General features: G+C 34.8%; 1 protein-coding gene across 8 annotated transcripts in view; it reads right to left on the bottom strand.

Moving 5' to 3' along the window:
• The window catches only part of RAP1GDS1 (Rap1 GTPase-GDP dissociation stimulator 1), a 173,473-nt gene that overhangs the window by 136,870 nt on the left and 13,342 nt on the right, over positions 1-23,261 (bottom strand). For 4 of the 8 annotated variants that reach the window (XM_055111644.2, XM_003829915.5, XM_003829916.5 and 1 more), the window contains exon 2: positions 4,300-4,407. In XM_055111644.2, the coding sequence (XP_054967619.1) occupies positions 4,300-4,407 (108 nt within the window). Of the gene's footprint in view, positions 1-4,299; positions 4,411-23,261 lie in introns of all 8 variants that reach the window. The other 4 variants (XM_008955315.4, XM_008955316.4, XM_055111647.2 and 1 more) reach the window with 1 other exon arrangement.

The following is a 23,261-nucleotide window of genomic DNA, read 5'->3' as shown; positions in this document are numbered from 1 at the left end:
ATAAAGTGAGAGAGATGTGACTCTTCCTTTCACTGGAACACTTACAGGCCACTGTAGGATTATTAATTGGTCTAAATTAAACATTGTGTCTCATGCAATAGGGAGGCCTGAGGAGAGGAATAGAGATGGGGAGTAGGGGGTACGGCATAGCTAGTTGGTGGGGCAGTCAGACAGACACAATATTTATCAATTAAGTTTACCATCATACATGGGCATGGTTCACGGCACCCCAAAACAATCATGATAGTAACATCAAAGATCACTGACACAGATTACCAAAGTAGATATAATAATAATGTCTGAAATGTTGCAAGAATTACCATAATGTGACACAGATACACAAAGTAAGCACAAGCTGTTGGAAAAATGGCACTGAAAGACTTGCTCAACTTAGGGTTGCCATAAACCTTCAATTTGTTAAAAAAACAGTATTTGTGAAGCTCAATAAAGTAAAGCACAATAAAATGAAGTTTGCCTATAATTACGTATGCTTAGGATTGTAGCCTAGAAGGGAGCCAAAAATCAATACAACAAATGAAATAAAGAACAAGGGCTAGCAAATTACCTTAGGGCTAGAAAATAAACCAAGAATTCAACATGTGAGTGAATATTATCATAGAAGATTAGAGATGTGGAACTAGACATTAAATGCTTTTTTTCTTTAAAGACAAGTAAACACACAGTATCTCACAGAGTTGTTCTATAAAAAATAAACAATTACGTGACTCTCGTATGAAATGGGAATTGCCATCAAGCAAGAAACTAAGTTAAATACAAAAAAAAAAAAAAAAAGAGAACGAGGCAGGGGAAGACAGCTTACTTCTTCAGGGAGAGAGTTTAAAGCTGTATGGCATCACTTTATGGTCCCCCCGGCAACACAAAATGGTCTTCATCCTCAAAATGGAATTAAATGGATAGAATTTTTATTACAAATAGAATGTTAATTTTTCTTGCCTTTGGGACTTTAATTTAAACTAATAGTTTCTCTTGCAAGGTGATTTAGATGCCACATTCTCCAAAGACAATTCCTGTCTTAATGTTTGGGGATGAAAATAGGTGGCCTATTGTTTTACATTTCCAAATAAGCATAAAATAGAGTAACCAACCATACTACAATCAAATAAGCATTTACTGAGAATCTTCTAACTATAATCTGAATCAAAAGAGACCAAAATAAACAGAAGCTGATTTCTTGGCTGGTAGCCTTCACACATTTACTAAAAACATTTTAAAACTGAGATCTGATGTATTTATATGAGTGAATGAATGACTTTATATTAATTTAGATCATAGACTTACACAAAATGCTTGCTTAAACAAAATGTTTTCATAAAATCTAGTAAGTATTCAAATCTTCTTGTCTCTTAAGATAGACACATACAGTATAAACGTTACAGAGAGAAATACTGCCAATGGTAAAAAAAGAAAACCACTCTAAAGCCATACATCAAAGTAAAAATTCTAATTTCAGGTTACAGTCATTTGTAATATGCAATTCAAATGCACTAAATCACACAGTGTAAAAATTTCAAAAGCATTATTTTGTTCCTTTCAGAGATAACCTTTCCAGTAACAGGGTAATAGACTGTAAAATAAAATTTTGTTTATATTTCCATTACATACATTACCATCTTATATTTGTACAGAATGGAGAAATCTTTCTTTCCTCATCAGGTGCGATTATGGTACAGTGTTATTTTTAGATAAAACACCTGACACTAAGGAAGAATTATGAAGCGAGAAGCTCTCTGTGTTTTTGTTGTTGTTGTCGTTGTTGTTGTTTAAAAAGCAAGTACAGATTCTTCTAAGTTAAATGTTTTATAATTTTACATTTAGGAGGACAGAAGTAGCAATGGCTCAATCACCTTATTCAAGGAAGAACTGTAGAAAATTAACATCTCACTAATATATTTTACTTTATCTTGTTAAAAAGGCATATGCTAACTTTATAAAGTGTATCAATAAATGCCTATAAAATACATATATCACTTTATAGTTCAAGAAAAACAGGCTTATCCACGTTAATAAAAATTTAGAACTATTTTTATTATAGAAAAAACAAAAATTTAAAACACAATGTTAAAACCTAGCTTCTTGGAACGATTTCACATTACATGAACTCAGCAAAAAGCTTCACTTTATTCAGATTACAATTTTTTATTTTGCAAATCAAGAGTTCAAATCCAAACTCTGGCTTCTTCCAGAGCAAGGCAAATAAGCTTGTTAATCTGTTACCTCATCCTTTAAATGGTGATAATAATACCTACCTCATGGGACTATAGGAAAGATTAGATAGTGGCTATAATCCCCAGCCCAGTGCTAAACATACAGTAAGTGATCCAATGACAGGTGTCAAAGACTGAACATCTGCATGAACTCCTTTTTCCAATTCTTCTTTGTCAGTAGTCTTAGGCATGAGGGCATTTATAAATTTTGTTTCAGATTGTTAACAAGACATTCCTTTTGTTCCCTTCCTGGGGCATCATTAGTTAAATTGGTGAGAGTTTATTGTTTTAATACCTTGTGGTTACGTGGCCTTAACATTTTGTGATACACAATTTCACAAGACCATTTTCAACAAAAGGTACAGTGAATAAGTCCGCAATGGGCTTATTCTAATGTGAGCTAATTTAATCTAATAATTATGAACTTCTCAGTGTTTCTTAAATCTGTTCTTTTAAAAGCTATACACTTTTTACTCCCTTTTTTCTTGATTTCCCTTCAACTTCATCTCTTTGTCTTCCAGTCTTTCTAGGAGACAAATGGGCAACCTCTACAGATGACCAAGAATATGACCCTTCATGTCCTTCAGTATCTAAAGCAAATGGTCTATTTAAAAGTTTACTGTCTAACAGAGAAAAAAAGTGTTGTTGAAAACAGACGAAGGTTATAATAAAACAACTGTTCAAAAAAATATACTTGAGATACTCAATTTACTTAGGTTAATTATGTTACTGTGTAAAGCTGCCTATACAGGCACATGTAAAAAAAAATCAGGTCATCGTGTGGTTCTTTCTAGTCTCTAGACCAGTGCTATCCATAAGAATTTTCTGTGATCATGGGAATATTTTATATCTGTGATCCCCAAGAGAGTGGTCATCTGCCAAATATAGCTACTGAGAAGTGAGACTAAGGAACTTCCTTTTACATCTTATTTACTTGTATTAAATTTAAATAGCCACATGTGTCCACTAAAATGGATAGCAGGCTTAGACGTTCTCCTTTCCTGTCCTTTTTCTTTACCATTTTGAGCCTTATCTGGATGCTCTTATTGAACTCCTTGTTTCAAATCTCTTCCTGTTATCTCTATGATTAAACAGCATGACAGATGTAATCTCAAAATAATTACTGAAAAATAATTTTAAAAGCTAGCTCTAAAATGTGCTTTTTTGATGAAAACTACTGCAATCAATTATTTTAGATTTTTCTAATAAAGATTTACTAAAAAATAAAAAAAACATATATCAATAAGTGTTGAAACCTTACAATTAAAACCTTAACAATATATACGTTCCCCTCCATTCTTTGTCAGCTACATAATTAGTTTCAGGATAGGACAAGAGCATAATTAAAAACAAGTACAGAAAAAACCACAGCACAACCAAGCAGAATTAAGATAACAAATGAAAATCACTCTATACTGATCTATTAATGGTGATAATACAGAAATTAGTGACTAGAAATAGGATAAATAAAACGCAACACAATGGTCAATGAAGAACTGTGCAGTTTCTATCTCTAGCATTATTTATCACATCAAAGATAAAATCCTACCCCAATTTCAAAAGATTTTTGATGACTTCTAATGGTTCCTTCCAAATTTATCTATGCATACATATTATTTTAACGTACAATTATTTTAAAATATGATAAGATTCCAAAAAAAGTTAAGTGTTTTAAGCTCCCCCTCTGTTTCTCCTCTCTCTCCCTCCCCACTCTCCCCACATATAAAACAATCTATTTTTAAAGCACAGATGTAGGTGCTAAGAAAAACAACTACGATGCTTGACTGTTAGAAATGAAACAATGGCCTCTCTCTGGGACTGGTATTAATGTCATCACCACCCATCAATTCCTCCTTTCTTTGCCTATCAGCTTGGCTTTGAGGATCTTGCGGGGGCGTGGAGGGTAAGTAGGAGGGTAGAACATGTAAAACAATCTCAGTATTCAGGGATATGATTCAAAAGAATTCAAGTTATATGAATACAAAGTTATATGTGCTTAACTACATACCAGTTTCTGAATGACTACTGATTTGATTTTCTTCTTTGGAATTTGAGTAAACATAATGAAACTTACTATTTTGAGCCAGGGCTTGAAGCAGACAATCCAAGCATCCTTCTAAACTATCCTCAGTCTTGTCAACAGCTGTTATCTTCAGCTTCTTCAAGGTATCACTGAGATTATCTGCTTAAAGAAAAAAAAAAAATCAGAAACTCAACCTTATGACCACCATATGTTACATGACAAAAGGATAAACAGTTACCACTAAACTGGAGAGCTTCCTATAATAGCAAATTAACCTCCACGTACATTCCAAAATGGCATTAGACTGTACTATTAAAAAAATTTTAAATGCACTTTGTTCACTTAACTCAGATATGAAATATTCATTCTGCTATGTGTAAGATACCAGGAATATTCCAAATATTATCAAAGAACATCTTTTTTCCATATTCTTATAACTTATTGAGCTTGTTCAGGAAAGCATCTATGGCTTAGAAAAATTAAATGTTCATAAAAAATTATATAGTTTTACAAACATTTTATTTCATTGTTCACTTCCTCTGTTGTACATTAAAGACATAAAAAATGAAGGTTTAGAAAAATTTCAAAATAATATGATTCCAAATAATACAAAGTGTGATAACTACAAAACTTACACTGTCATTTCAAAAATACTTCACATCAAAGTACTGCTTTAAGCCCTAACATGCATATTTTGGATTACAAAGCTATGCTTTCTTCCTAAATTATATGTGAATTCCTCTAGATCACAGATTCTCAAAACCTCTTTACACTATTAAAAGTTATTGAGAATCCCAAAGAGCTTTTGTTTATATTATTGCTATAGACATTTAACATATTACAAAATCAAAACTGAGACTTTTTAAAATTATTTAGTAATTTACTTAAATGTAACAATTATAAACCTACTGCACATTAACATAATTAGCATTTTAATGAAAAAAATTATTTCCTAACAAAAAAATTTAGCAAGAAGAATAGCATTGTTTTTTTTTTTCTTTTATTATACTTTAAGTTCTGGCTTACATCTGCAGAACATGCAGTTTTGTTACATAAACATGTGCCATGGTGGTTTGCTGCACCCATCAACCTATCACTTACATAAGGCATTGTTTTACATTTTTAGAAATTTCATCCAGGCCCGGTGGCTCATGCCTGTAATCCCATCACTTTGGGAGGCCAAGGTGGAAGGATCACTTGAGGCTAGGAGTTTGATACCGGCCCGGGCAACAAAGTGAGTCCTCTTCTCTAAGAAAAATAAAAATAAAAAAATTAACTGCATATGGTGGCACGTGCCTGTATTCCCAGCTACTCAGGAGGCTGCAGTGGGAGGATCACTTAAGCCTAAGGAGTTTGAGTCTACAGGGAGCTAGGATTGCTCCACTGCACTCTAACCTGGGTGGCAGAGCAAGACCCTATCTCTTAAAGAAAAAAAGGAAAAAAAAAATCTCCATAATGTGGTTCAACAGAAGATGACTGGACTCTCGTATCTTCTTCTGTATTCAATCTTGGTTAATATGCTGTTTTGGTTTGAATAGATGAAGAAAATTTAGTCTCAATATATACGTAGTTGGAAAACACGTGAGTATTTTAACAGCCTTTTCAGATAATTGCGGATATTCATTGATATGCTAAAACTGGACACCTGGCAGTTCCTTAAAGGTTAGTTGCCCTGCTAAGCCGAAACAATATGAAAGCTTCCATTCTCCAGAAGAGGAAAGATTTATCTGATTTATCTGATTAAGGCTGGGGACTACTGGACATGTATGGCTCAACCCCTTCTGCATTCCTGTTCTTTTAGAAAGAACAAGAATTTTCTGTTCTACACCTGTGGCTGTCCAGGTGTACCAGTGACAAAATGAGTAAATATGTATAATTCAGCAGTAAATTACTAGTAATCCCATTGTGACTCTACAAATAGAGGCCTTAACTCTAGACTTTATCAATTTTAAAGCAGATATTTTAAATTCTAGCAGACGACTCATATGGTTATATCTCCAGTGGTTCTAAACTTGGGTAAGAAACAGAGGATATTATTTTTGTACTCCTTCAAACCATGACAGTAAATTTCAGTAGTAAATCCTTAGCATCCAAATTACTTTTTGTGTAATTCCAGAGAGCTGTATTTTATATTTCCTTAAAAGCACTGAAATTGTTCTAATGAAAACTTGTCAGCCTCTGGCTGGTAATGAGGCAGTAAGTAGAGATAGAAATGGAGAAGTATTAACAAATAAAATAAAATTTTTTCTTAAAACAACTTCTTTCCTATATATCAACATATGGTCTAGTTCGTCTTGTGAAATATGTGACATCTTCAAAGGGTTAAAGCAAAGTTGACTTGGTCATTAAAATTCTGAGTCTCCCACTTCTTACCCACTCAATCGCTCCTTAAAACCTGATCTAACCAAGTCCTCTAAAAGCCTATCAAAATTACTCTGTCAAAGGTTTTAAATGATATCTTGACAAAGCCAATGAATTTTTCTCAATCCTCTTATTTGATATCTCTGTAGCAATAGACAGTTTTTCCATTTCTGAAACACCTCTTAACTTAGAAACATCAGTCTAAACACTTGTTTTTGGTCTTCTTCAATAGATCTTCCTTCTCTATCTGCCCCTTTAATATTAGTGTGACCCCAGTTGTGCACAGAGCCTCTTCTCTTCCTGAATAATATATGCATGACCTTCAGAATATTAGGATGGTATGCTCTTTCCTTCTGTCCTCCCTTCTTTTATTCAGCTGGACAGACCACTTGCTTTATCTCCCTATCAATATAAAGAATTACCACATTTTAGGCCTTGATACATTTGGATAAAACCTGATGCAACTTCTGGTAACCGTGAACAGCTAACTATCATTCCTCGCATTTCTCAAAAGTCTCTGTTAAAGACAAACAGCTATACTTTCCCACTAAAACCTTCAAACTTTGCCAAGCCTTTTTTTTCTTTTATCTTAGGCACCAGAGGCTCTTTATGCTCCAACCTCTCTTCTATAAACCAGAAACAAATTATTTACTGGTCTGTAAGTACTTGCTGCAATGGAAGAGTTTTCATAAGACCTAAATTTTTAGCTATCAGTTCCTTTCTTAACATCAATCTAAGAAAAACTAATGAGGAAAGTGATGCTGTTTTAATATTTAAATAATTTGACCATAAAAGTACTTAAGATCATCACCAACAACAAAGAATATACTTGACTGTGAAGAAAGGACTGTCCCAAAGAACAAATCTCAAGACAGTGTCATGTTAAACTAGGAAGTCATGAAATTCTTTATGTTATTTGTGGTGGCATTTTTCAGTTTATCTTCCTCACAATATTATTCAGAAATGGTAGCTTTATTTTCAAGGTTATTGGATCTAAAACATCATACTTTTAAATGTTAATCAATTCTATCACTTTACTATATGCCAGTAAGTAGATACATGGGTATATAGATAGATATGTGTTTGTTATCTTTGGACAATTATACCATTGCTGCTGATAAAACCGACAGGAGACAAGTACACAAGAACTGCTAACTGAGCTTGTAAAAGTTCAAGACATTTTTACCTCACTTCAAATGTCACTCAATTTTTTTCTGTATCTATAATTTTCACATAACTAGTAACAAAGCTTTACTTTAAAAGCATCACTATCCACATCAAATCTAAAAAAAAAAATATTTCTGTGCTAATTTCAAGTACCTAGAATACAGCCAATGCATGAATGGAAGAATTTCAAGTTTATCTCAAAATGAATGGCATTAAGTCAATTTGGGGCACCTGGCTTAGCAGCTGGAAATAATAGCAATCTCTCTTGAATATTATGTTTTACTTATCTAAAGGGTTTAGTATCTGACAGAATGAAGCTATTTTTAAAAGCTTCTCTAATGAAGTAGAAATAGTAGTTTCTGTTAGCATGTCAAGTGGAAAGGACTGTGTTTAAAAATTATAATATTTTCAGTTTTACTATATTGTATTTTCAGTTTCCTACTTTTCTTTTTTTTTTGTTTACCAGAGCTGGTCCTAAACCAATCAGAAACTTTTACAACTCACATTATGCCATCTCCCATTACTTTCTCACACAACATCATGTGTGTCAGTCCCACCACATTATTGGCTTTTTCCCAAGCACACTTTCATTTTCACAATTGTGAGAATTAAATTCTTTTCTAAAATTCCTTTCTGTGCATTTTCCACATCTAGCATGGCTACTTACTTGGCGAAGTCAACTAATATGCCAAGTCTTGCATGAAGCTTTCTGTATTCCTGCAGTCAGAGGAACCTTCCTTTTCTAGGCTCCCATATTTTGTTTATACCTTGATAAACATGAAAGTTTCTATTTTCATATAGATTCTTTAATGTTAAATTTATTCCAAAAGATTTTAGAATTTTGTGATTGCTGAGAATTAAATAAGTTGTCCCATTTTCATGGGTAGGTGACATATCTACAGTAAAAAAAGGGCTACCTTGTATAATTATCACATATTCAGTCACCATTCAAATTATCTTACTTCTTAGCAAGCTAAAAAACTTTAAGCACAAAAATCATGCCTCTTGATCTTGGAACATATCCCCGTGGATAAAGGGGGACTACTGTATTATAATCAAATTCTCCAGTTACTCCCCATTTCACTGACTTCTAACGATATGAAAAAAAAAAAATCATGCTTCTCTTCATTGCTGCTGCGGCTACAGATGCTTGCTGTTAAGATATAAACAGACACTTCTCAAAAGAAGACATTTATGCAGCCAACAGACACATGAAAAAATGCTCATCATCACTAGGCCTTAAGAGAAACGCAAATCAAAACCACAATGAGATACCATCTCACACCAGTTAGAATGGCGATCATTAAAAAGTCAGGAAACAACAGGTGCTCGAGAGGATGTGAAGAAATAGGAACACTTTTACACTGTTGGTGGGACTGTAAACTAGTTCAACCATTGTGGAAGACAGTGTGGTGATTCCTCAGGGATCTAGAACTAGAAATACCATTTGACCCAGCAATCCCATTACTGGGTATATACCCAAAGGATTATAAATCATGCTGCTATAAAGACACATGCACACGTATGTTTATTGCGGCACTATTCACAATAGCAAAGACTTGGAACCAACCCAAATGTCTAACAATAGACTGGATTAAGAAAATGTGGCACATATACACCATGGAATACCATGCAGCCATAAAAAACGATGAGTTCATGTCCTTTGTAGGAACATGGATGAAGCTGGAAACCATCATTCTCAGCAAACTATGGCAAGGACAAAAAACCAAACACCGCATGTTCTCACTCATAGGTGGGAATTGAACAATGAGAACACATGGACACAGGAAGGGGAACATCACACACTGGGGCCTGTTGTGGGGTGGGGGTAGCGGGGAGGGATAGCATTAGGAGATATACCTATTGTTAAATGACGAGTTAATGGGTACAGCACACCAACATGGCACATGTATACATATGTAACAAACCTGCACGTTGCGCACATGTACCCTAAAACTTAAAGTATAGTAAAAAAAGAAAAAAAAATAAGAAAACTGAGAGCTTAGAAAAAGTATTTAAAGTTTAATCATTTATCACTACCTTCATAATTATTACTTGGTCCCAATAAAATTGAAAATTAAAAAGAATATGAAACTAATGTGAATGTGCTACTTTGATAAATTAGTTTCCACGATGAAGTTCCACAGATGCAAGATCTAACCGGAATGTACCTAAATACTAAATATGTTTTGTGAACATACATTATGTACACATGATCTGAAAAAAAAATATCTGAGCAAAAAAGTAACTGTTCAGGTGCATGTGTGCAATATTTCAAAGGCAATTCATGCAGTACTTGGATAATTAGAAATATTTCTAATATTTGAAGAGAAACAAAAGAGCTAAAAATTATTCTATTTAATGAAAACTCCAAACTATATTTCATAAATGTTACACACCTAACTTCTACCTTAATCCATGAATTTATTACTTTAACATGTAGTCATACCTATTCATATACATGGTCTTTGCTCCCAGTATGACTCTCCAGGTTGCAATGACATTGTAACTCTGTGCCTATTCACCAGCTACACACACATCTATCCACTAGATACACCTCTTTCATTCCAGGTTAATTATAATTCATTACAAGATTTCATAAAATATAAGGGCTTATATGAATGTAATCAACCTGTCCTATGTGTGAGTCAAGCAGTTTGAACTCTATACCAAGTGGTTAAATCCCAAAACTAAACTTCATCGATAAGTTTGTAATCTATTTATGAGATTATTTTTGTAGAATTTTATACAGTTCTATTTTATCTGTATTTTTCATTTTGTTAGTTTTATAGTTCTAGGTACATAAAACCCTACTTGTATAATTCTACTATTAGATTGAAAATTCCTCTAGGACAGGAAATTATGCTAGGATGCTCACACTACTCACTATAGTGAAAATTTAGTAAATCCTGAAAACCTACATTACTTTTGAGTTACTTGCACTGGCATGTTTTTTTAGAAATTATGACACAAACTGTCTTGATTAAGAAATATTTTTATTAAAATGGGCTATACTAAAAACAATGACTTTATTTCACTCTAAGTCATCTTCTCTATTTTAGAAATGTGATAAAAATTTTCTAAGCAGTAATTTTTCATTCATTCTTTTTTTTTTTTTTTTTTTAAGACAGAGTTTCACTCTCGTTGCCCAGGCTGAAGTGCAATGACGTGATCTTGGCTCACTGCAACCTCCACCTCCTGGTTTCAAGGGATTCTCCTGCCTCAGCTTCCCGAGTAGCTGGGATTACAGGCACCCGCCACCACGCCCAGCTAATTTTTTGTATTTTTAGTAGACACGGGGTTTCACCATGTTGACCAGGCTGGTCTTGAACTCCTGACCTCAGGTGATCTGCCCACCTAGGCCTCCCAAAGTGCTAGGATTATAGGCGTAAGCCACCGCGCCTGGCCTCATTCATTCTTAAATGGAATTAAAAATCTATTTTAGTCTGAAATAGAAACACTCTAGTCTTACTTGTCATGTTTGATTAGAGGGTGAAGAATCTGACAGATGATCTTCACAACTACAATATTAAACTATAATAAATAAGAGCAAAATACAATTTGTAAAATTTTATTTCACACAATGCCTAAAGACCTATTCTCATAAAGTTCAAGAATTATGTCTGTGTATATGTGATTAGGCTCTACACAGAGAGAGCCTAATCACATACATTGTGTCTGGATGCGACAGGCCTACAATACTTTGGCTCCTGGCACTCACGGCAATAATTTCTTTTTTTTTTTTTTTTGAGACAGGGTCTCACTCTGTAACCCAGGCTGGAGTGCAGTGGCACAATAATGGCTCACTGCAACCTTAACTTCCTGGGCTTAAGCAATCCTCCCACCTCAGCAAGCTGAATATATGGGGCCACAGGTGCTGACTACAACGCCCAGCTAATTTTATTTTTCTGGACAGAGTCTTTCTATGTTGCCCAGGCTGGTCACGACCTCCTGAGCTCAAGCCATCCTCCTGCCTCAGCTTTGCAACATGCTAGGATTACAGGCATGAGCCCACCGTGCCCAGCCATGGCAATAATCTTAATAAAATGTGCCCATTATTATAATAAATATTAATATATAAATATATATTAATATATTTATAAATAAATATAAATAATTATATTTATAAATATTATAAATAATTTATAATATTTATAATGTTTATTTACAATTATTTATTATTTATAATTTAAATTTATTATTTATTATTTAAATTATTTATAATTTATTTATAATTATTTATTATAAATATTAATATATTAATAAAACGTGCCCATTATTATAATTATTATATTATTTTAGGAAATCATAATATGTACTACATAACAGAAATCCCTTGATAATTTTATGACAGTTATAATTTTATTCAATGGTGATCAACCTAGAAAATCCACTGTCTTCTAAGAAGTGACAGGAAAGATATTACTCAAACAACTGCCAAATATACTAGTGATGATGCTAATATTTTACATTAACATTAAAATTAGTATCAGGGATAACAATTTTCAGTTGGAGAGATCAGTACAGATATTCCTTTGTTCCTACAAAGTTTTATTAGGCTCCTGTGTTAATAAAAATACTAAACTTTTGTGGAAACTATTCTTAATAATTTAAAAGTACTAATTGACATTTTTCATTAGCCAAACTGGTAAAATTTACCATAAAGCTATGTTGAAACCCACAGCACTCTAAGCATATACATTTCTTTCCTGGCTGCTAGAACAGTCAATTAATATCTCTTCAAGACAATTAATGTCAGAATAAAGAACAATTAAGAAACCAAATTTCTCTAGGCAAACGTCTTTTTAGGCTATCTTCATTTGAAATGAAAGAAAAACTCAGTTAACATTTATTCAGCAGGTAGTTCCTACTTTGATGAATTTCAATAGCAATCTATTGCTCACTGAGGAAATGTATCTTTTCAGTGTTTTATATAAAAACAGTTACTGTTCTTATATAACAAACCACCCCAAATTTACTGGCATAAAACAAAAGCCATTTTATTACGCTCATAGATTCTATGAATCGGGAATCACAAAGGGCACATTCAAGATGGCTGGTCTCTACTTCACAAAATCTACAGCCTTGATGCAGAGTCTCAAAGGCTAGGGGTGACTGGGAGTGACTCAGTGGCTGAAGCTGGCATGATCTAAATCATCTAACAGTTCATTCACTCACATGGCTGGTGACTGGCATGAAAGGACTCAAAGACTAGGATTTCTGACCTGAAATCTGATACCTGAGACTTGGGACCTTTCTACAAGGCTTAGCTTCCTGACATAGCAACCTCCAGGTACTCGGATTTCTCAGGGCTCCAAGCAGGCTGGTATTCCAACAATCAGAGCGGAAGCAGCATTGCCTTTTATGACCTAAGCTAGGAAAGTCACATGGCATCCCTTCTGCTGCATTCTAATGGTTACATAAGTGTGCTCAGATTCAACAGGAGAATTAGACCCCAACTCTTAATGAGTGGTAGGAAGTTTTAAAAAAATATGTGGGGCAAGAGACATTGTTGTGATTATCTTCTAAAAATATAATCAGCTACCATAACTTAATATTCACCACATGGTTTGGTTAAAATAGTACAATAAACAGCATTATAGTCTTTGATTGGTTTTAGCTCTGAATACAAGATAAAGTTTTCTAAAAACGATTATATTTTAAGCTTTGGAAATGGAAATTTAAAATTACTTGGGGTTGAAAAACTACTGTGTACTATTTAATATGTTCAGTACTTGGGTGATGGGATCATTTGTACCCTAAACCTCAGCATCATGCAATTTATCCAGGTAACAAACTGCATAACGTGCCCCCTGAATCTAAAATAAAAGGGGAAAAAACCCTACAGATAACATTATTTTTAAAAATTATATGGATATCACTTTATGTACTATTTCCAACTCCCTTGTGAAATAGATATTATTATCTGACTGTAATAGATGAGAAAGCTAATTCAGAAGCTGAATAACTTGCCCAGAATAAGTGCCAAAGTTGGGTAAATCCAGATATACGTGTGTCTGCAAGTACAGGCTCTTCCTTCTGTATAGGTAGCTGAACTTTGCTCAGTTACATGAAAGTTACACAGATATTGTGCTAATCAGAACTGTGCAAAGGACTGTCTGTACCTTCCTTTATATAGATGGAAGCTCTTCCAAAATGAATTTATAATCCAAACACGTTATCTAGTTGTACTAGGTAACAACTGTCTATGTATCTGAATTAGTGACTAAAAAAAAAAAAAATCACAATGAAATGTACCAGGAAGCAGTCTGCCCCAGTATCTCAAGGGTAGTACAATGCTGAATACACACTTTAGCTTTCGATAAGTGTTTAACTGAATAAATAATAAATTCTAGAAAAAGTTCCAGATCATTTTAAGTAATGAACACTTATATATGTCCAAGAAGCTGTATTAGGGGCTGAAAAAGTAAATATAATCTGTCCTCTTAATTAAATTCTTAGGGGTCTGTGTTTTCTCTTGACAATCTAAATTATGTCCTTTTTTATCGCTCATTTTCTATTATTCTTTATCTACTAGAGTTTAAGCATTTCAAAACTAGAAATATGACTACTTGCACTACTTACTTTGTCACTGTTTATAATGCCTAATATGGTAGTCTTGTGTTGCTGATTTGACTGATGGTGCTTTGTACGCAACATATAAAAGCCAGAAATATGACACACTGGACAGTTTTTATTAGAGCTTACCACCACATCACCATCCGCAGAAATGCATTTCTGCAACTAAAGGAAAATCATCAGCTCATACTATTTTTTCTTTGCTCTAACTGTATTTTGGAGACCAAATGTAGCTTATAATATTAAAAACAAATCAACATTTTTATTTCTCTGAAACACAACTACATCAATGTAAGTTTTGCATTTTGTAATGATCAGTTTCATCTTTCATGAAGTTACTTGAAGAATCTTCAAATGGGAATAATTTTCAGAAAAGTTAAAAAATTGTTTTTAAAATCTGATGAATTTCTTGTCAAAAAAATCTTTGATGGTATGTGTTTCTCACAGTTTTGAAGGCAATTTTTTTTTAACGTTCAATTCCTAGAACAAAAATCACAACAAACTGTCTCTCAGACCACAGTGCAATCAAATTAGAACTCAGGATTAAGAAACTCACTCAAAACCACACAACTACATGGAAACTGAACAACCCGCTCCTGAATGACTACTAGGTAAATAACAAAATGAAGGCAGAAATAAAGATGTTCTTTGAAACCAATGAGAACAAATACACAACATACCAGAATCTCTGGGACACATTTAAAGCAGTGTGTAGAGGGAAATGTATAGCACTAAATGCCCACAAGGGAAAGCAGGAAAGATCTAAAATAGACATTCTAACATCACAATTAAAAGAACTAGAGAAGCAAGAGCAAACAAGTTCAAAAGCTAGCAGAAGGCAAGAAATAACTAAGATCAGAGAAGAACTGAAGGAGATAGAGACACAAAAAACCCTTCAAAAAAAAAAAAATCAATGAATCCAGGAGCTGGTTTTTTGAAAAGATCAACAAAATTGATAGACTGCTAGCAAGACTAATAAAGAAGAAAAGAGAGAAGAATCAAATAGACACATTAAAAAATGATAAAGGGGATATCACCACCAATCCCACAGAAATATAAACTACCATCAGAGAATACTATAAACACCTCTACGCAAATAAACTAGAAAATCTAGAAGAAATGGATAAATTCCTGGACACATACATCCTCCCAAGACTAAACCAGGAAGAAGCAGAATCTCTGAATAGACCAATAACAGGCTCTGAAATTGAGGCAATAATTAATAGCCTACCAACCAAAAAAAGTCCAGGGACAGACGGATTCACAGCCGAATTCTACCAGAGGTACAAAGAGGAGCTGGTACCATTCCTTCTGAAACTATTCCAATCAATAGAAAAAGAGGGAATCCTCCCTAACTCATTTTATGAGGCCAGCATCATCCTGATACCAAAGCCTGGCAGAGACACAACAAAAAAAAGAGAATTTTAGACTAATATCCCTGATGAACATCAATGCAAACATCTTCAATAAAATACTCGCAAACCGAATCCAGTAGCACATCAAAAAGCTTACCTACCATGATCAAGTCGGCTTCATCCCTGGGATGCAAGGCTGGTTCAACATATGCAAATCAATAAATGTAATCCATCACATAAACAGAACCAATGACAAAAACCACATGATTAATTCAATAGATGCAGAAAAGGCCTTTGACAAAATTCAACAGCCCTTCATGCTAAAAACTCTCAATAAACTAGGTATTGATGGAAAGTATCTCAAAATAATAAGAGCTATTTATGACAAACCCACAGCCAATATCATACTGAATGGGCAAAAACTTGAAGCATTCCCTTTCAAAAATGGCACAAGACAGGGGATGCCCTCTCTCACCACTCCCACTCAGCATAGTGTTGGAAGTTCTCGCCAGGGCAGTCAGGCAAGAGAAAGAAATAAAGGGTATTCAATTAGGAAAAGAGGAAGTCAAATTGTCCCTGTTTGCAGATGACATGATTGTATATTTAGAAAACCCCATCGTCTCAGCCCAAAATCTCCTTAAGCTGGTAAGCAACTTCAGCAAAGTCTCAGGATACAAAATCAATGTGCAAAAATCACAAGCATTCCTATACACCAATAACAGACAAACAGCCAAATCATGAGTGAACTCCCATTCACAATTGCTTCAAAGAGAATAAAATACCTAGGAATCCAACTTACAAGGGATGTGAACCACCTCTTCAAGGAGAACTACAAACCGCTGCTCAACAAAATAAAAGAGGACACAAACAAATGGAAGAACATTCTATGCTCATGGATAGGACAAATCAATATCATGAAAATGGCCATACTGCCCAAGGTAATTTATAGATTCAATGCCATCCCCATCAAGCTACCAATGACTTTCTTCACAGAATTGGAAAAAACTACTTTAAAGGTCATATGAAACCAAAAAAGAGCCCACATTGCCAAGACAATCCTATGCAAAAAGAACAAAGCTGGAGGCATCATGCTACCTGACTTCAAACTATACTACAAGCCTACAGTAACCAAAACAGCATGGTACTGGTACCAAAACAGAGATATAGACCAATGGAACAGAACAGAGCCCTCAGAAATAACACCACACATCTACAACCATCTGATCTTTGACAAACCTGAGAAAAACAAGCAATGGGGAAAGGATTCCCTATTTAATAAATGGTGCTGGGAAAACTGGCTAGCCATATGTAGAAAGCTGAAACTGGATCCCTTCCTTACACCTTATACAAAAATTAATTCAAAATGGATTAAACACTTAAATGTTAGACCTAAAACCATAAAAACTCTAGAAGAAAACCTAGACAATACCATTCAGGACATAGACATGGGCAAGGACTTCATGACTAAAACACCAAAAGCAATGGCAACAAAAGCCAAAATTGACAAATGGGATCTAATTAAACTAAAGAGCTTCAGCACAGCAAAAGAAACTACCATCAGAGTGAACAGGCAACCTATAGAATGGGAGAAAATTTTTGCAATCTACCCATCTGACAAAGGGCTAATATCCAGAATCTACAATGAACTCAAACAAATTTACAAGAAAAAAACAAACAACCCCATCAAAAAGTGGGCAAAGGATATGAACAGACACTTCTCAAAAGAAGACATTTATGCAGCCAACAGACACATAAAAAATGCTCATCATCCTAGTCATCAGAGAAATGCAAATCAAAACCACAATGAGATACCATCTCACACCAGTTAGAATGGCGATCATTAAAAAGTCAGGAAATAACAGATGCTGAAGAGGATGTGGAGAAATAAGAACGCTTTTACACTGTTGGTGGGACTGTAAACTAGTTCAACCATTGTGGAAAACAGTGTGGCGATTCCTCAAGGATCTAAAACTAGAAATATCATTTGACCCAGCAATCCCATTACTGGGTATATACCCAAAGGACTATAAATTATGCTACTATAAAGACACATGCACATGTATGTTTATTGCGGCACTATTCACAATAGCAAAGACTGGGAACCAACCCAAATGTCCACCAATGATAGACTAGATTAAGAAAATGTGGCACATATACACCATGGAATACTATGCAGCCATAAAAAAGGATGAGTTCATGCGCTTTGCAGGGATATGGATGAAGCTGGAAACCATCATTCTGAGCAAACTATCACAAGGACAGAAAACCAAACACCGCAAGTTCTCACTCATAGGTGGGAACTGAACAATGAGAACACTTGGACACAGGGCAGGGAACATCACACACGGGGGTCTGTCATGGGGTGGGGACAGGGGAAGGGATAGCATTAGGAGAAATACCTAATGTAAATGATGAGTTGATGGGTGCAGCAAACCAACATGGCACATATATACTTATGTAACAAACCTGCACGTTGTGCACATGTACCCCAGGACTCAAAGTACAGAACTTAAAGTTCAGAAAATATTTTATAATGTCAAAAATATAAATTATGCAATATATGTATACATGTAAGTATATATAAATAATTTACATCTCAAAAAAAATTATTCTGGGTCACAAAAAAAAAGTTCAATTCCTGTTTTTTTCCGTATGAAAAAAAATTTCCAACAATCATTTACTAGTTTTCAGAAACTATATACTTCTTTTTTATATCATTTAAAAATTTTTTAAATGTAATTATTTTAAAATTTTAAAATTATATATCATTTATGTAATTCTTTTGCATATAGTTATTTTAAATAATGTTATAGAACTCATATATTATAAAACACTAAGACATAATAATGTTCCTTAGAAAAAATATAGTGGCCCTATTATTATTGTTTGTTTGTTTGTTTTTGAGACAGAGTCTTGCTCTGTCGCCCAGGCTGGAGTGCAGTGGTGCGATCTCGGCTCACTGCAAGCTCCGCCTCCTGGGTACATGCCATTCTCCTGCCTCAGCCTCCCAAGTAGCTGGGACTACAGGTGCCCACCACCATGCCCAGCTAATTTTTTTTGTATTTTTAGTAGAGACGGGGTTTCACTATGTCAGCCAGGATGATCTCGATCTCCTGACCTCGTGATCCACCTGCCTTGGCCTCCCAAAGTGCTGGGATTACAGGCGTGAGCCACCGTGCCCGGCCTAGTGGCCCTATTATTATACTATGATGACTTTTTAAAATGGAATGCCATCATTTTTCCTAGAAAATTTATTTAATGCTGCAAGGCCAAAAATAAGGAAAGAAAAAATCCAACAGATCTTGGTTTAGGCTAGTGAAGTCCTTATGAGGTAACTGAGCTTGAAAGTTTCCATATTAAAATTTGTATTATTTCCTTATAAAATAGGCCCCCCATTTCCTTCATTTGGAATCTATTCTGTGGTTCTTAATCAATGACAATGATAATATCTTAAGGGTATATATAAAATGAGGATATAAAAGAGCTTAAGCAACTTGCTGAAAGCTATACACAGTTCATGGGAGAGCAGAGAATCTATTCCATATCTCTATGATTTCTTATATCATTCTGATTAATTAAAAATTCAGTTTAACCATGATTAGTGACTATATAGATCATAAGTAGTTAACTGTGCTCTTGACTACTTTTATGATTAAATTTTCACAATTAACTTCTTAATTTTAAAATATTTTCAAAAAGTAATATAAATTCAACTTTACAATAATTTTGAACATAATTAAATCTTTAGCAATTCAGATACCTCCAGGAACCAGATAAACAGGAGTTTTAATGAGTGAAATTTGAAGGATATAAGATAACGAGAAGTAATGAAAACTAGGGGGACCTCATACCCTGCCTAAAAGACAACTACAGATGACTGTTTAATGGGAATGCAGCCTAGGGTACTGTACATTTTTTATTTTTTTGAGATGGAGCCTTGCTCTGTCGCCCAGGTTGGAATGCGGTGGCTCTATCTTGGCTCACTACAATCTCCACCTCCCGGGTTCACGTGGTTCTCATGCCTCAGTCTCCTGAGTAACTTGGTTGGACTAAAGGCTAATTTTTGTACTTTTAGTAGCCGTGTTGGCCACTCTGGTCTTGAACTCCTGGCCTCAAGTGACACATCCGCCTTGGCCTCCCAAAGTGCTGAGATTACAGGCGTAAGCCACCACTTGGCTAGAAAGCGTATTTTCATCAGAAATTTCTTAAGTGTTAACAGTTAATTCCAATTTCTAAAATTTCCTTAACAAAATCCATCTACATGGTATATTTGGCCCACAGGCTGCTGCCTGACAAACACTATTACAAAAATTCCTATTATCACTATAGGATACTGTCGTTAAGAGTAGTAGCATGACCTAAATCTGTAGTGACTTTGTAACATCTACAAACAAGTATTTACCAAATGCCAAAAAGAAATATGAAACACTGAGTGAATAGAACTACATCACTGAATGAGATTTGAAATCTAAGTAGTAGTAGGTACCACAGAAATGAGAGGTCAGTAGAACTCAGAAGCCGTCTTAATGAGTTAGACTACGAAAAATGACTAAGAAGACAGAAGAAAACAGGCTATTCTAGAAGAAATAATATAATAACAGAATCAAAGATGTACTGGTGTTATGACGAAGAATATAGGGGACAGTGAAAGGAAGATGTGTTTCAGAGAGTAATGAGAAATAAGAGGTAGCAAATTTCCGTGGATCTTGAAAGCTCAGCATGGTTTAGACTTGATATGATAGGCAATTGAAGCAATATTAGATTCTTGTATAAGAAAGTAATACAATTGATGTAGTGTCTTTTTAAAAATGTTTATCTGGTCATAGTATATAGAAAGGACTGGGGAGCAGAAAGTCTAGTATCTCAGTACTACAGGAATGAGGTGATTAGTGTCTGGATTCTGTTAGTGGAAATGTCCGAAAGGGTCAACAGTTTTCCATTAACTCACTTACTTGGATGAATCCTTAGTATTAGCTTGTTCATGTTTGTGTGTGTGTATGTATGTGTGCGCTTGCTTTTTTTCAGTAACAAATTGGAGCTAGTCTGGTATAATAAAAAGAACACTAGTAAAGGAGTTGAGAGATCAACATTCTAGGCCTGACACTGCCCCTAACTAAAGGCATGAACTCAGACCTGTCTCTTGACAGGTCTTACTGATCCTCAGTTCCCTAATCTAGCCAAGTAGAGAGAGAACCATAATATCATCATTTGAGGTTCCAGATCTCACAATATTTTTCCATTTCCAAAACCAGCCATCTGCAGATTTCAGACTTAAAAATCTGGTTTCTGACTTCTTTTGAAAAGTCAGAAATGTGACTTCCTTGGGCCCACATTCTTAGGGCAAAACTCATTGAGGTTGCACAGGGAATCCCTTTCCAGGTTGGGCAAATGCTCTAGTTGCCATAGTCCCAGCATTTCCTTCTGTATCCTTAGAATGATGTCCAGTGTTAGATGCCATTCATCATGCTTTTGCTGCTGTCTTTGTTATAGTAGAGAAATGTATTTCTAAGCTGTTCTTTTTTATTCAAAGTAACAAAATGAAAGACAAAAAGAAAGACATACTTTAAGAAAAATAAGAGAAAGCCATCTTCATGGAAATAAAAAATATTCTCTTTTACTCAATATGCAAAAAAAAAGGGTATGTCAAAAAAAAATCACCATTTAATTACCTTTAATCAGTTACATTTGAGTTTGGGAACCCTGCTCTAGGTAATGGAAAACCATTACAAAATATCTCTAAGGAGTAAAACAATCAGATTTACATTTTAGAAAGAGTACTTGTTATAGATGGAATGTTTGTGTCCCCTAAAAATTCGTATGTTGAAATCCTACTCTCAATGTGGATGATATTAGGCGGTAGGGCCTTTGAGAGGTGATTAGGTCATTAGAGTGGAGCCCTTGTGAATGGAATTAGTGCCCTTATAAACTCAACCTCCAGAGAGCTTCCTCACTCCTTCTACCGTGTGAGGTTACATAGAAAAGATGACCTATAAACCAGGAGGCAGGCCTTGACCAGACACTGAATCTGCCAGCACCTTGATCTTGAACTTCCCAGTCACCAGAACTGTGGGAAAAAAAAATCTGTTGTTTATATGCCACCCAATATATAGCATTCTGTTACAGCAGCCCAAATGAACTCAGACAGTACTCTAGCAGCATGTAAAAACTGGTCAAGAAGAGGGATGCCAGGGGAGAGAACATCTGTTAAAAGGGTAGTGTAGTCTCAAGAAGAGGTAATAAGGGCCTAAACTTACATGTTTACAGTAAAGAGGCGGGAGGATTAATTCAAAGTAGTAGAGTTGCTAAAACTTAGGGAACCCAATGATATTAAAAGAATGACTCCAGATTTTAGGAACAGTTGCACGGATGAATGGTGGTATCATTCACTTAGATAGGGAATTCATAGAGAGAAAAAGTCTTGTGGAAAGGTGAAGTAGTGCAGCACTACTCTATAGCAAGAACTGGCAAACTACAGCCCATTGCCCACGTAAAATTTTTGTACAGTCCACAGCCCATACATACTTTTATGTAATGGTGAAAGTAAAAGTAATGCAAAAATAATGGCTTTTACTTCTATAAATGGTTGAATAAAATTAAGGGAAAAACATATTTCATGAAATGCAAATTATATAAAATTTAAATTTCAGTGTCCATAAAATTTTATTGGCACACAACTCATTCCTTTGTGCATTGCCTATAGCTGTGTTTGCATTATGATAGCAGAGTTGAGGGGTTGTAACAGAATGATTCACTTTACAGTTGCTGGATGCACTACAAATTGCAGTGACAGTTATGACTTGTCAAGTGCTTCAAAAACCATAGTATACTGTTATACCACATTTGATCTTCCTGTCAAAGTAAGAGAAGCATGTCACACTTTTAAGGCATTTAAAGTAGTATGTGAATTGTTTTGTTATCGAGTTAGATGGCAAACCATTGTACTATATAATATACATCGATACTACCAGACTAAGCACTCATCACATTCGCAAGACAAAGGAAGTTATCATCAGAGAAATCAGGAAAATATAAAACAAAGTATCTCATCACCGCAGAATTTCCACACAGACACACAGACACACAGACACACACACACACACACACACACACACACACACACACACACACACAGCTGCAAACAAATTAAGCTTCCAGGTATCTCATTTATTATCCAAGCAAGGAAATCCAGTTACCCATGGGGAGTTAATTAAATTCTATTTGGCTGTAGCCACCAATGTTTCCAGAGAAAATAAACTTGTTTAAGAATAACCTTTCAGTGAGAATAACTACTGGAGATGAGGACACTGGGAGCAATACCAACATTCAACTAAAAAACAAGGCAAAAGACTTGTAGAGGTTTTCTTTGGCTCTTGATGAGCTGGCAGATATTAATGATACTGCTTAGTTTTTTCTCAAGAAGTCAATTCCAAGCTTGAAATCACGGAAGAGTTAGACTCTATAAAGAGTCTCCATAAAATAATAATAAACAAGAATATTTCCCAAGTTGAGAAAGCACCAATTCAGTATAACCTGAAGTGGAATCCGTTAAGA

This window comes from Pan paniscus, chromosome 3, assembly GCF_029289425.2.
Source record: "Pan paniscus chromosome 3, NHGRI_mPanPan1-v2.0_pri, whole genome shotgun sequence".
NCBI classification, from domain to species: Eukaryota; Metazoa; Chordata; class Mammalia; order Primates; family Hominidae; genus Pan; species Pan paniscus.
The sequence above is the reverse complement of the archived record's forward strand: the minus strand, read 5'-3'. Positions and strand labels throughout refer to the sequence as shown.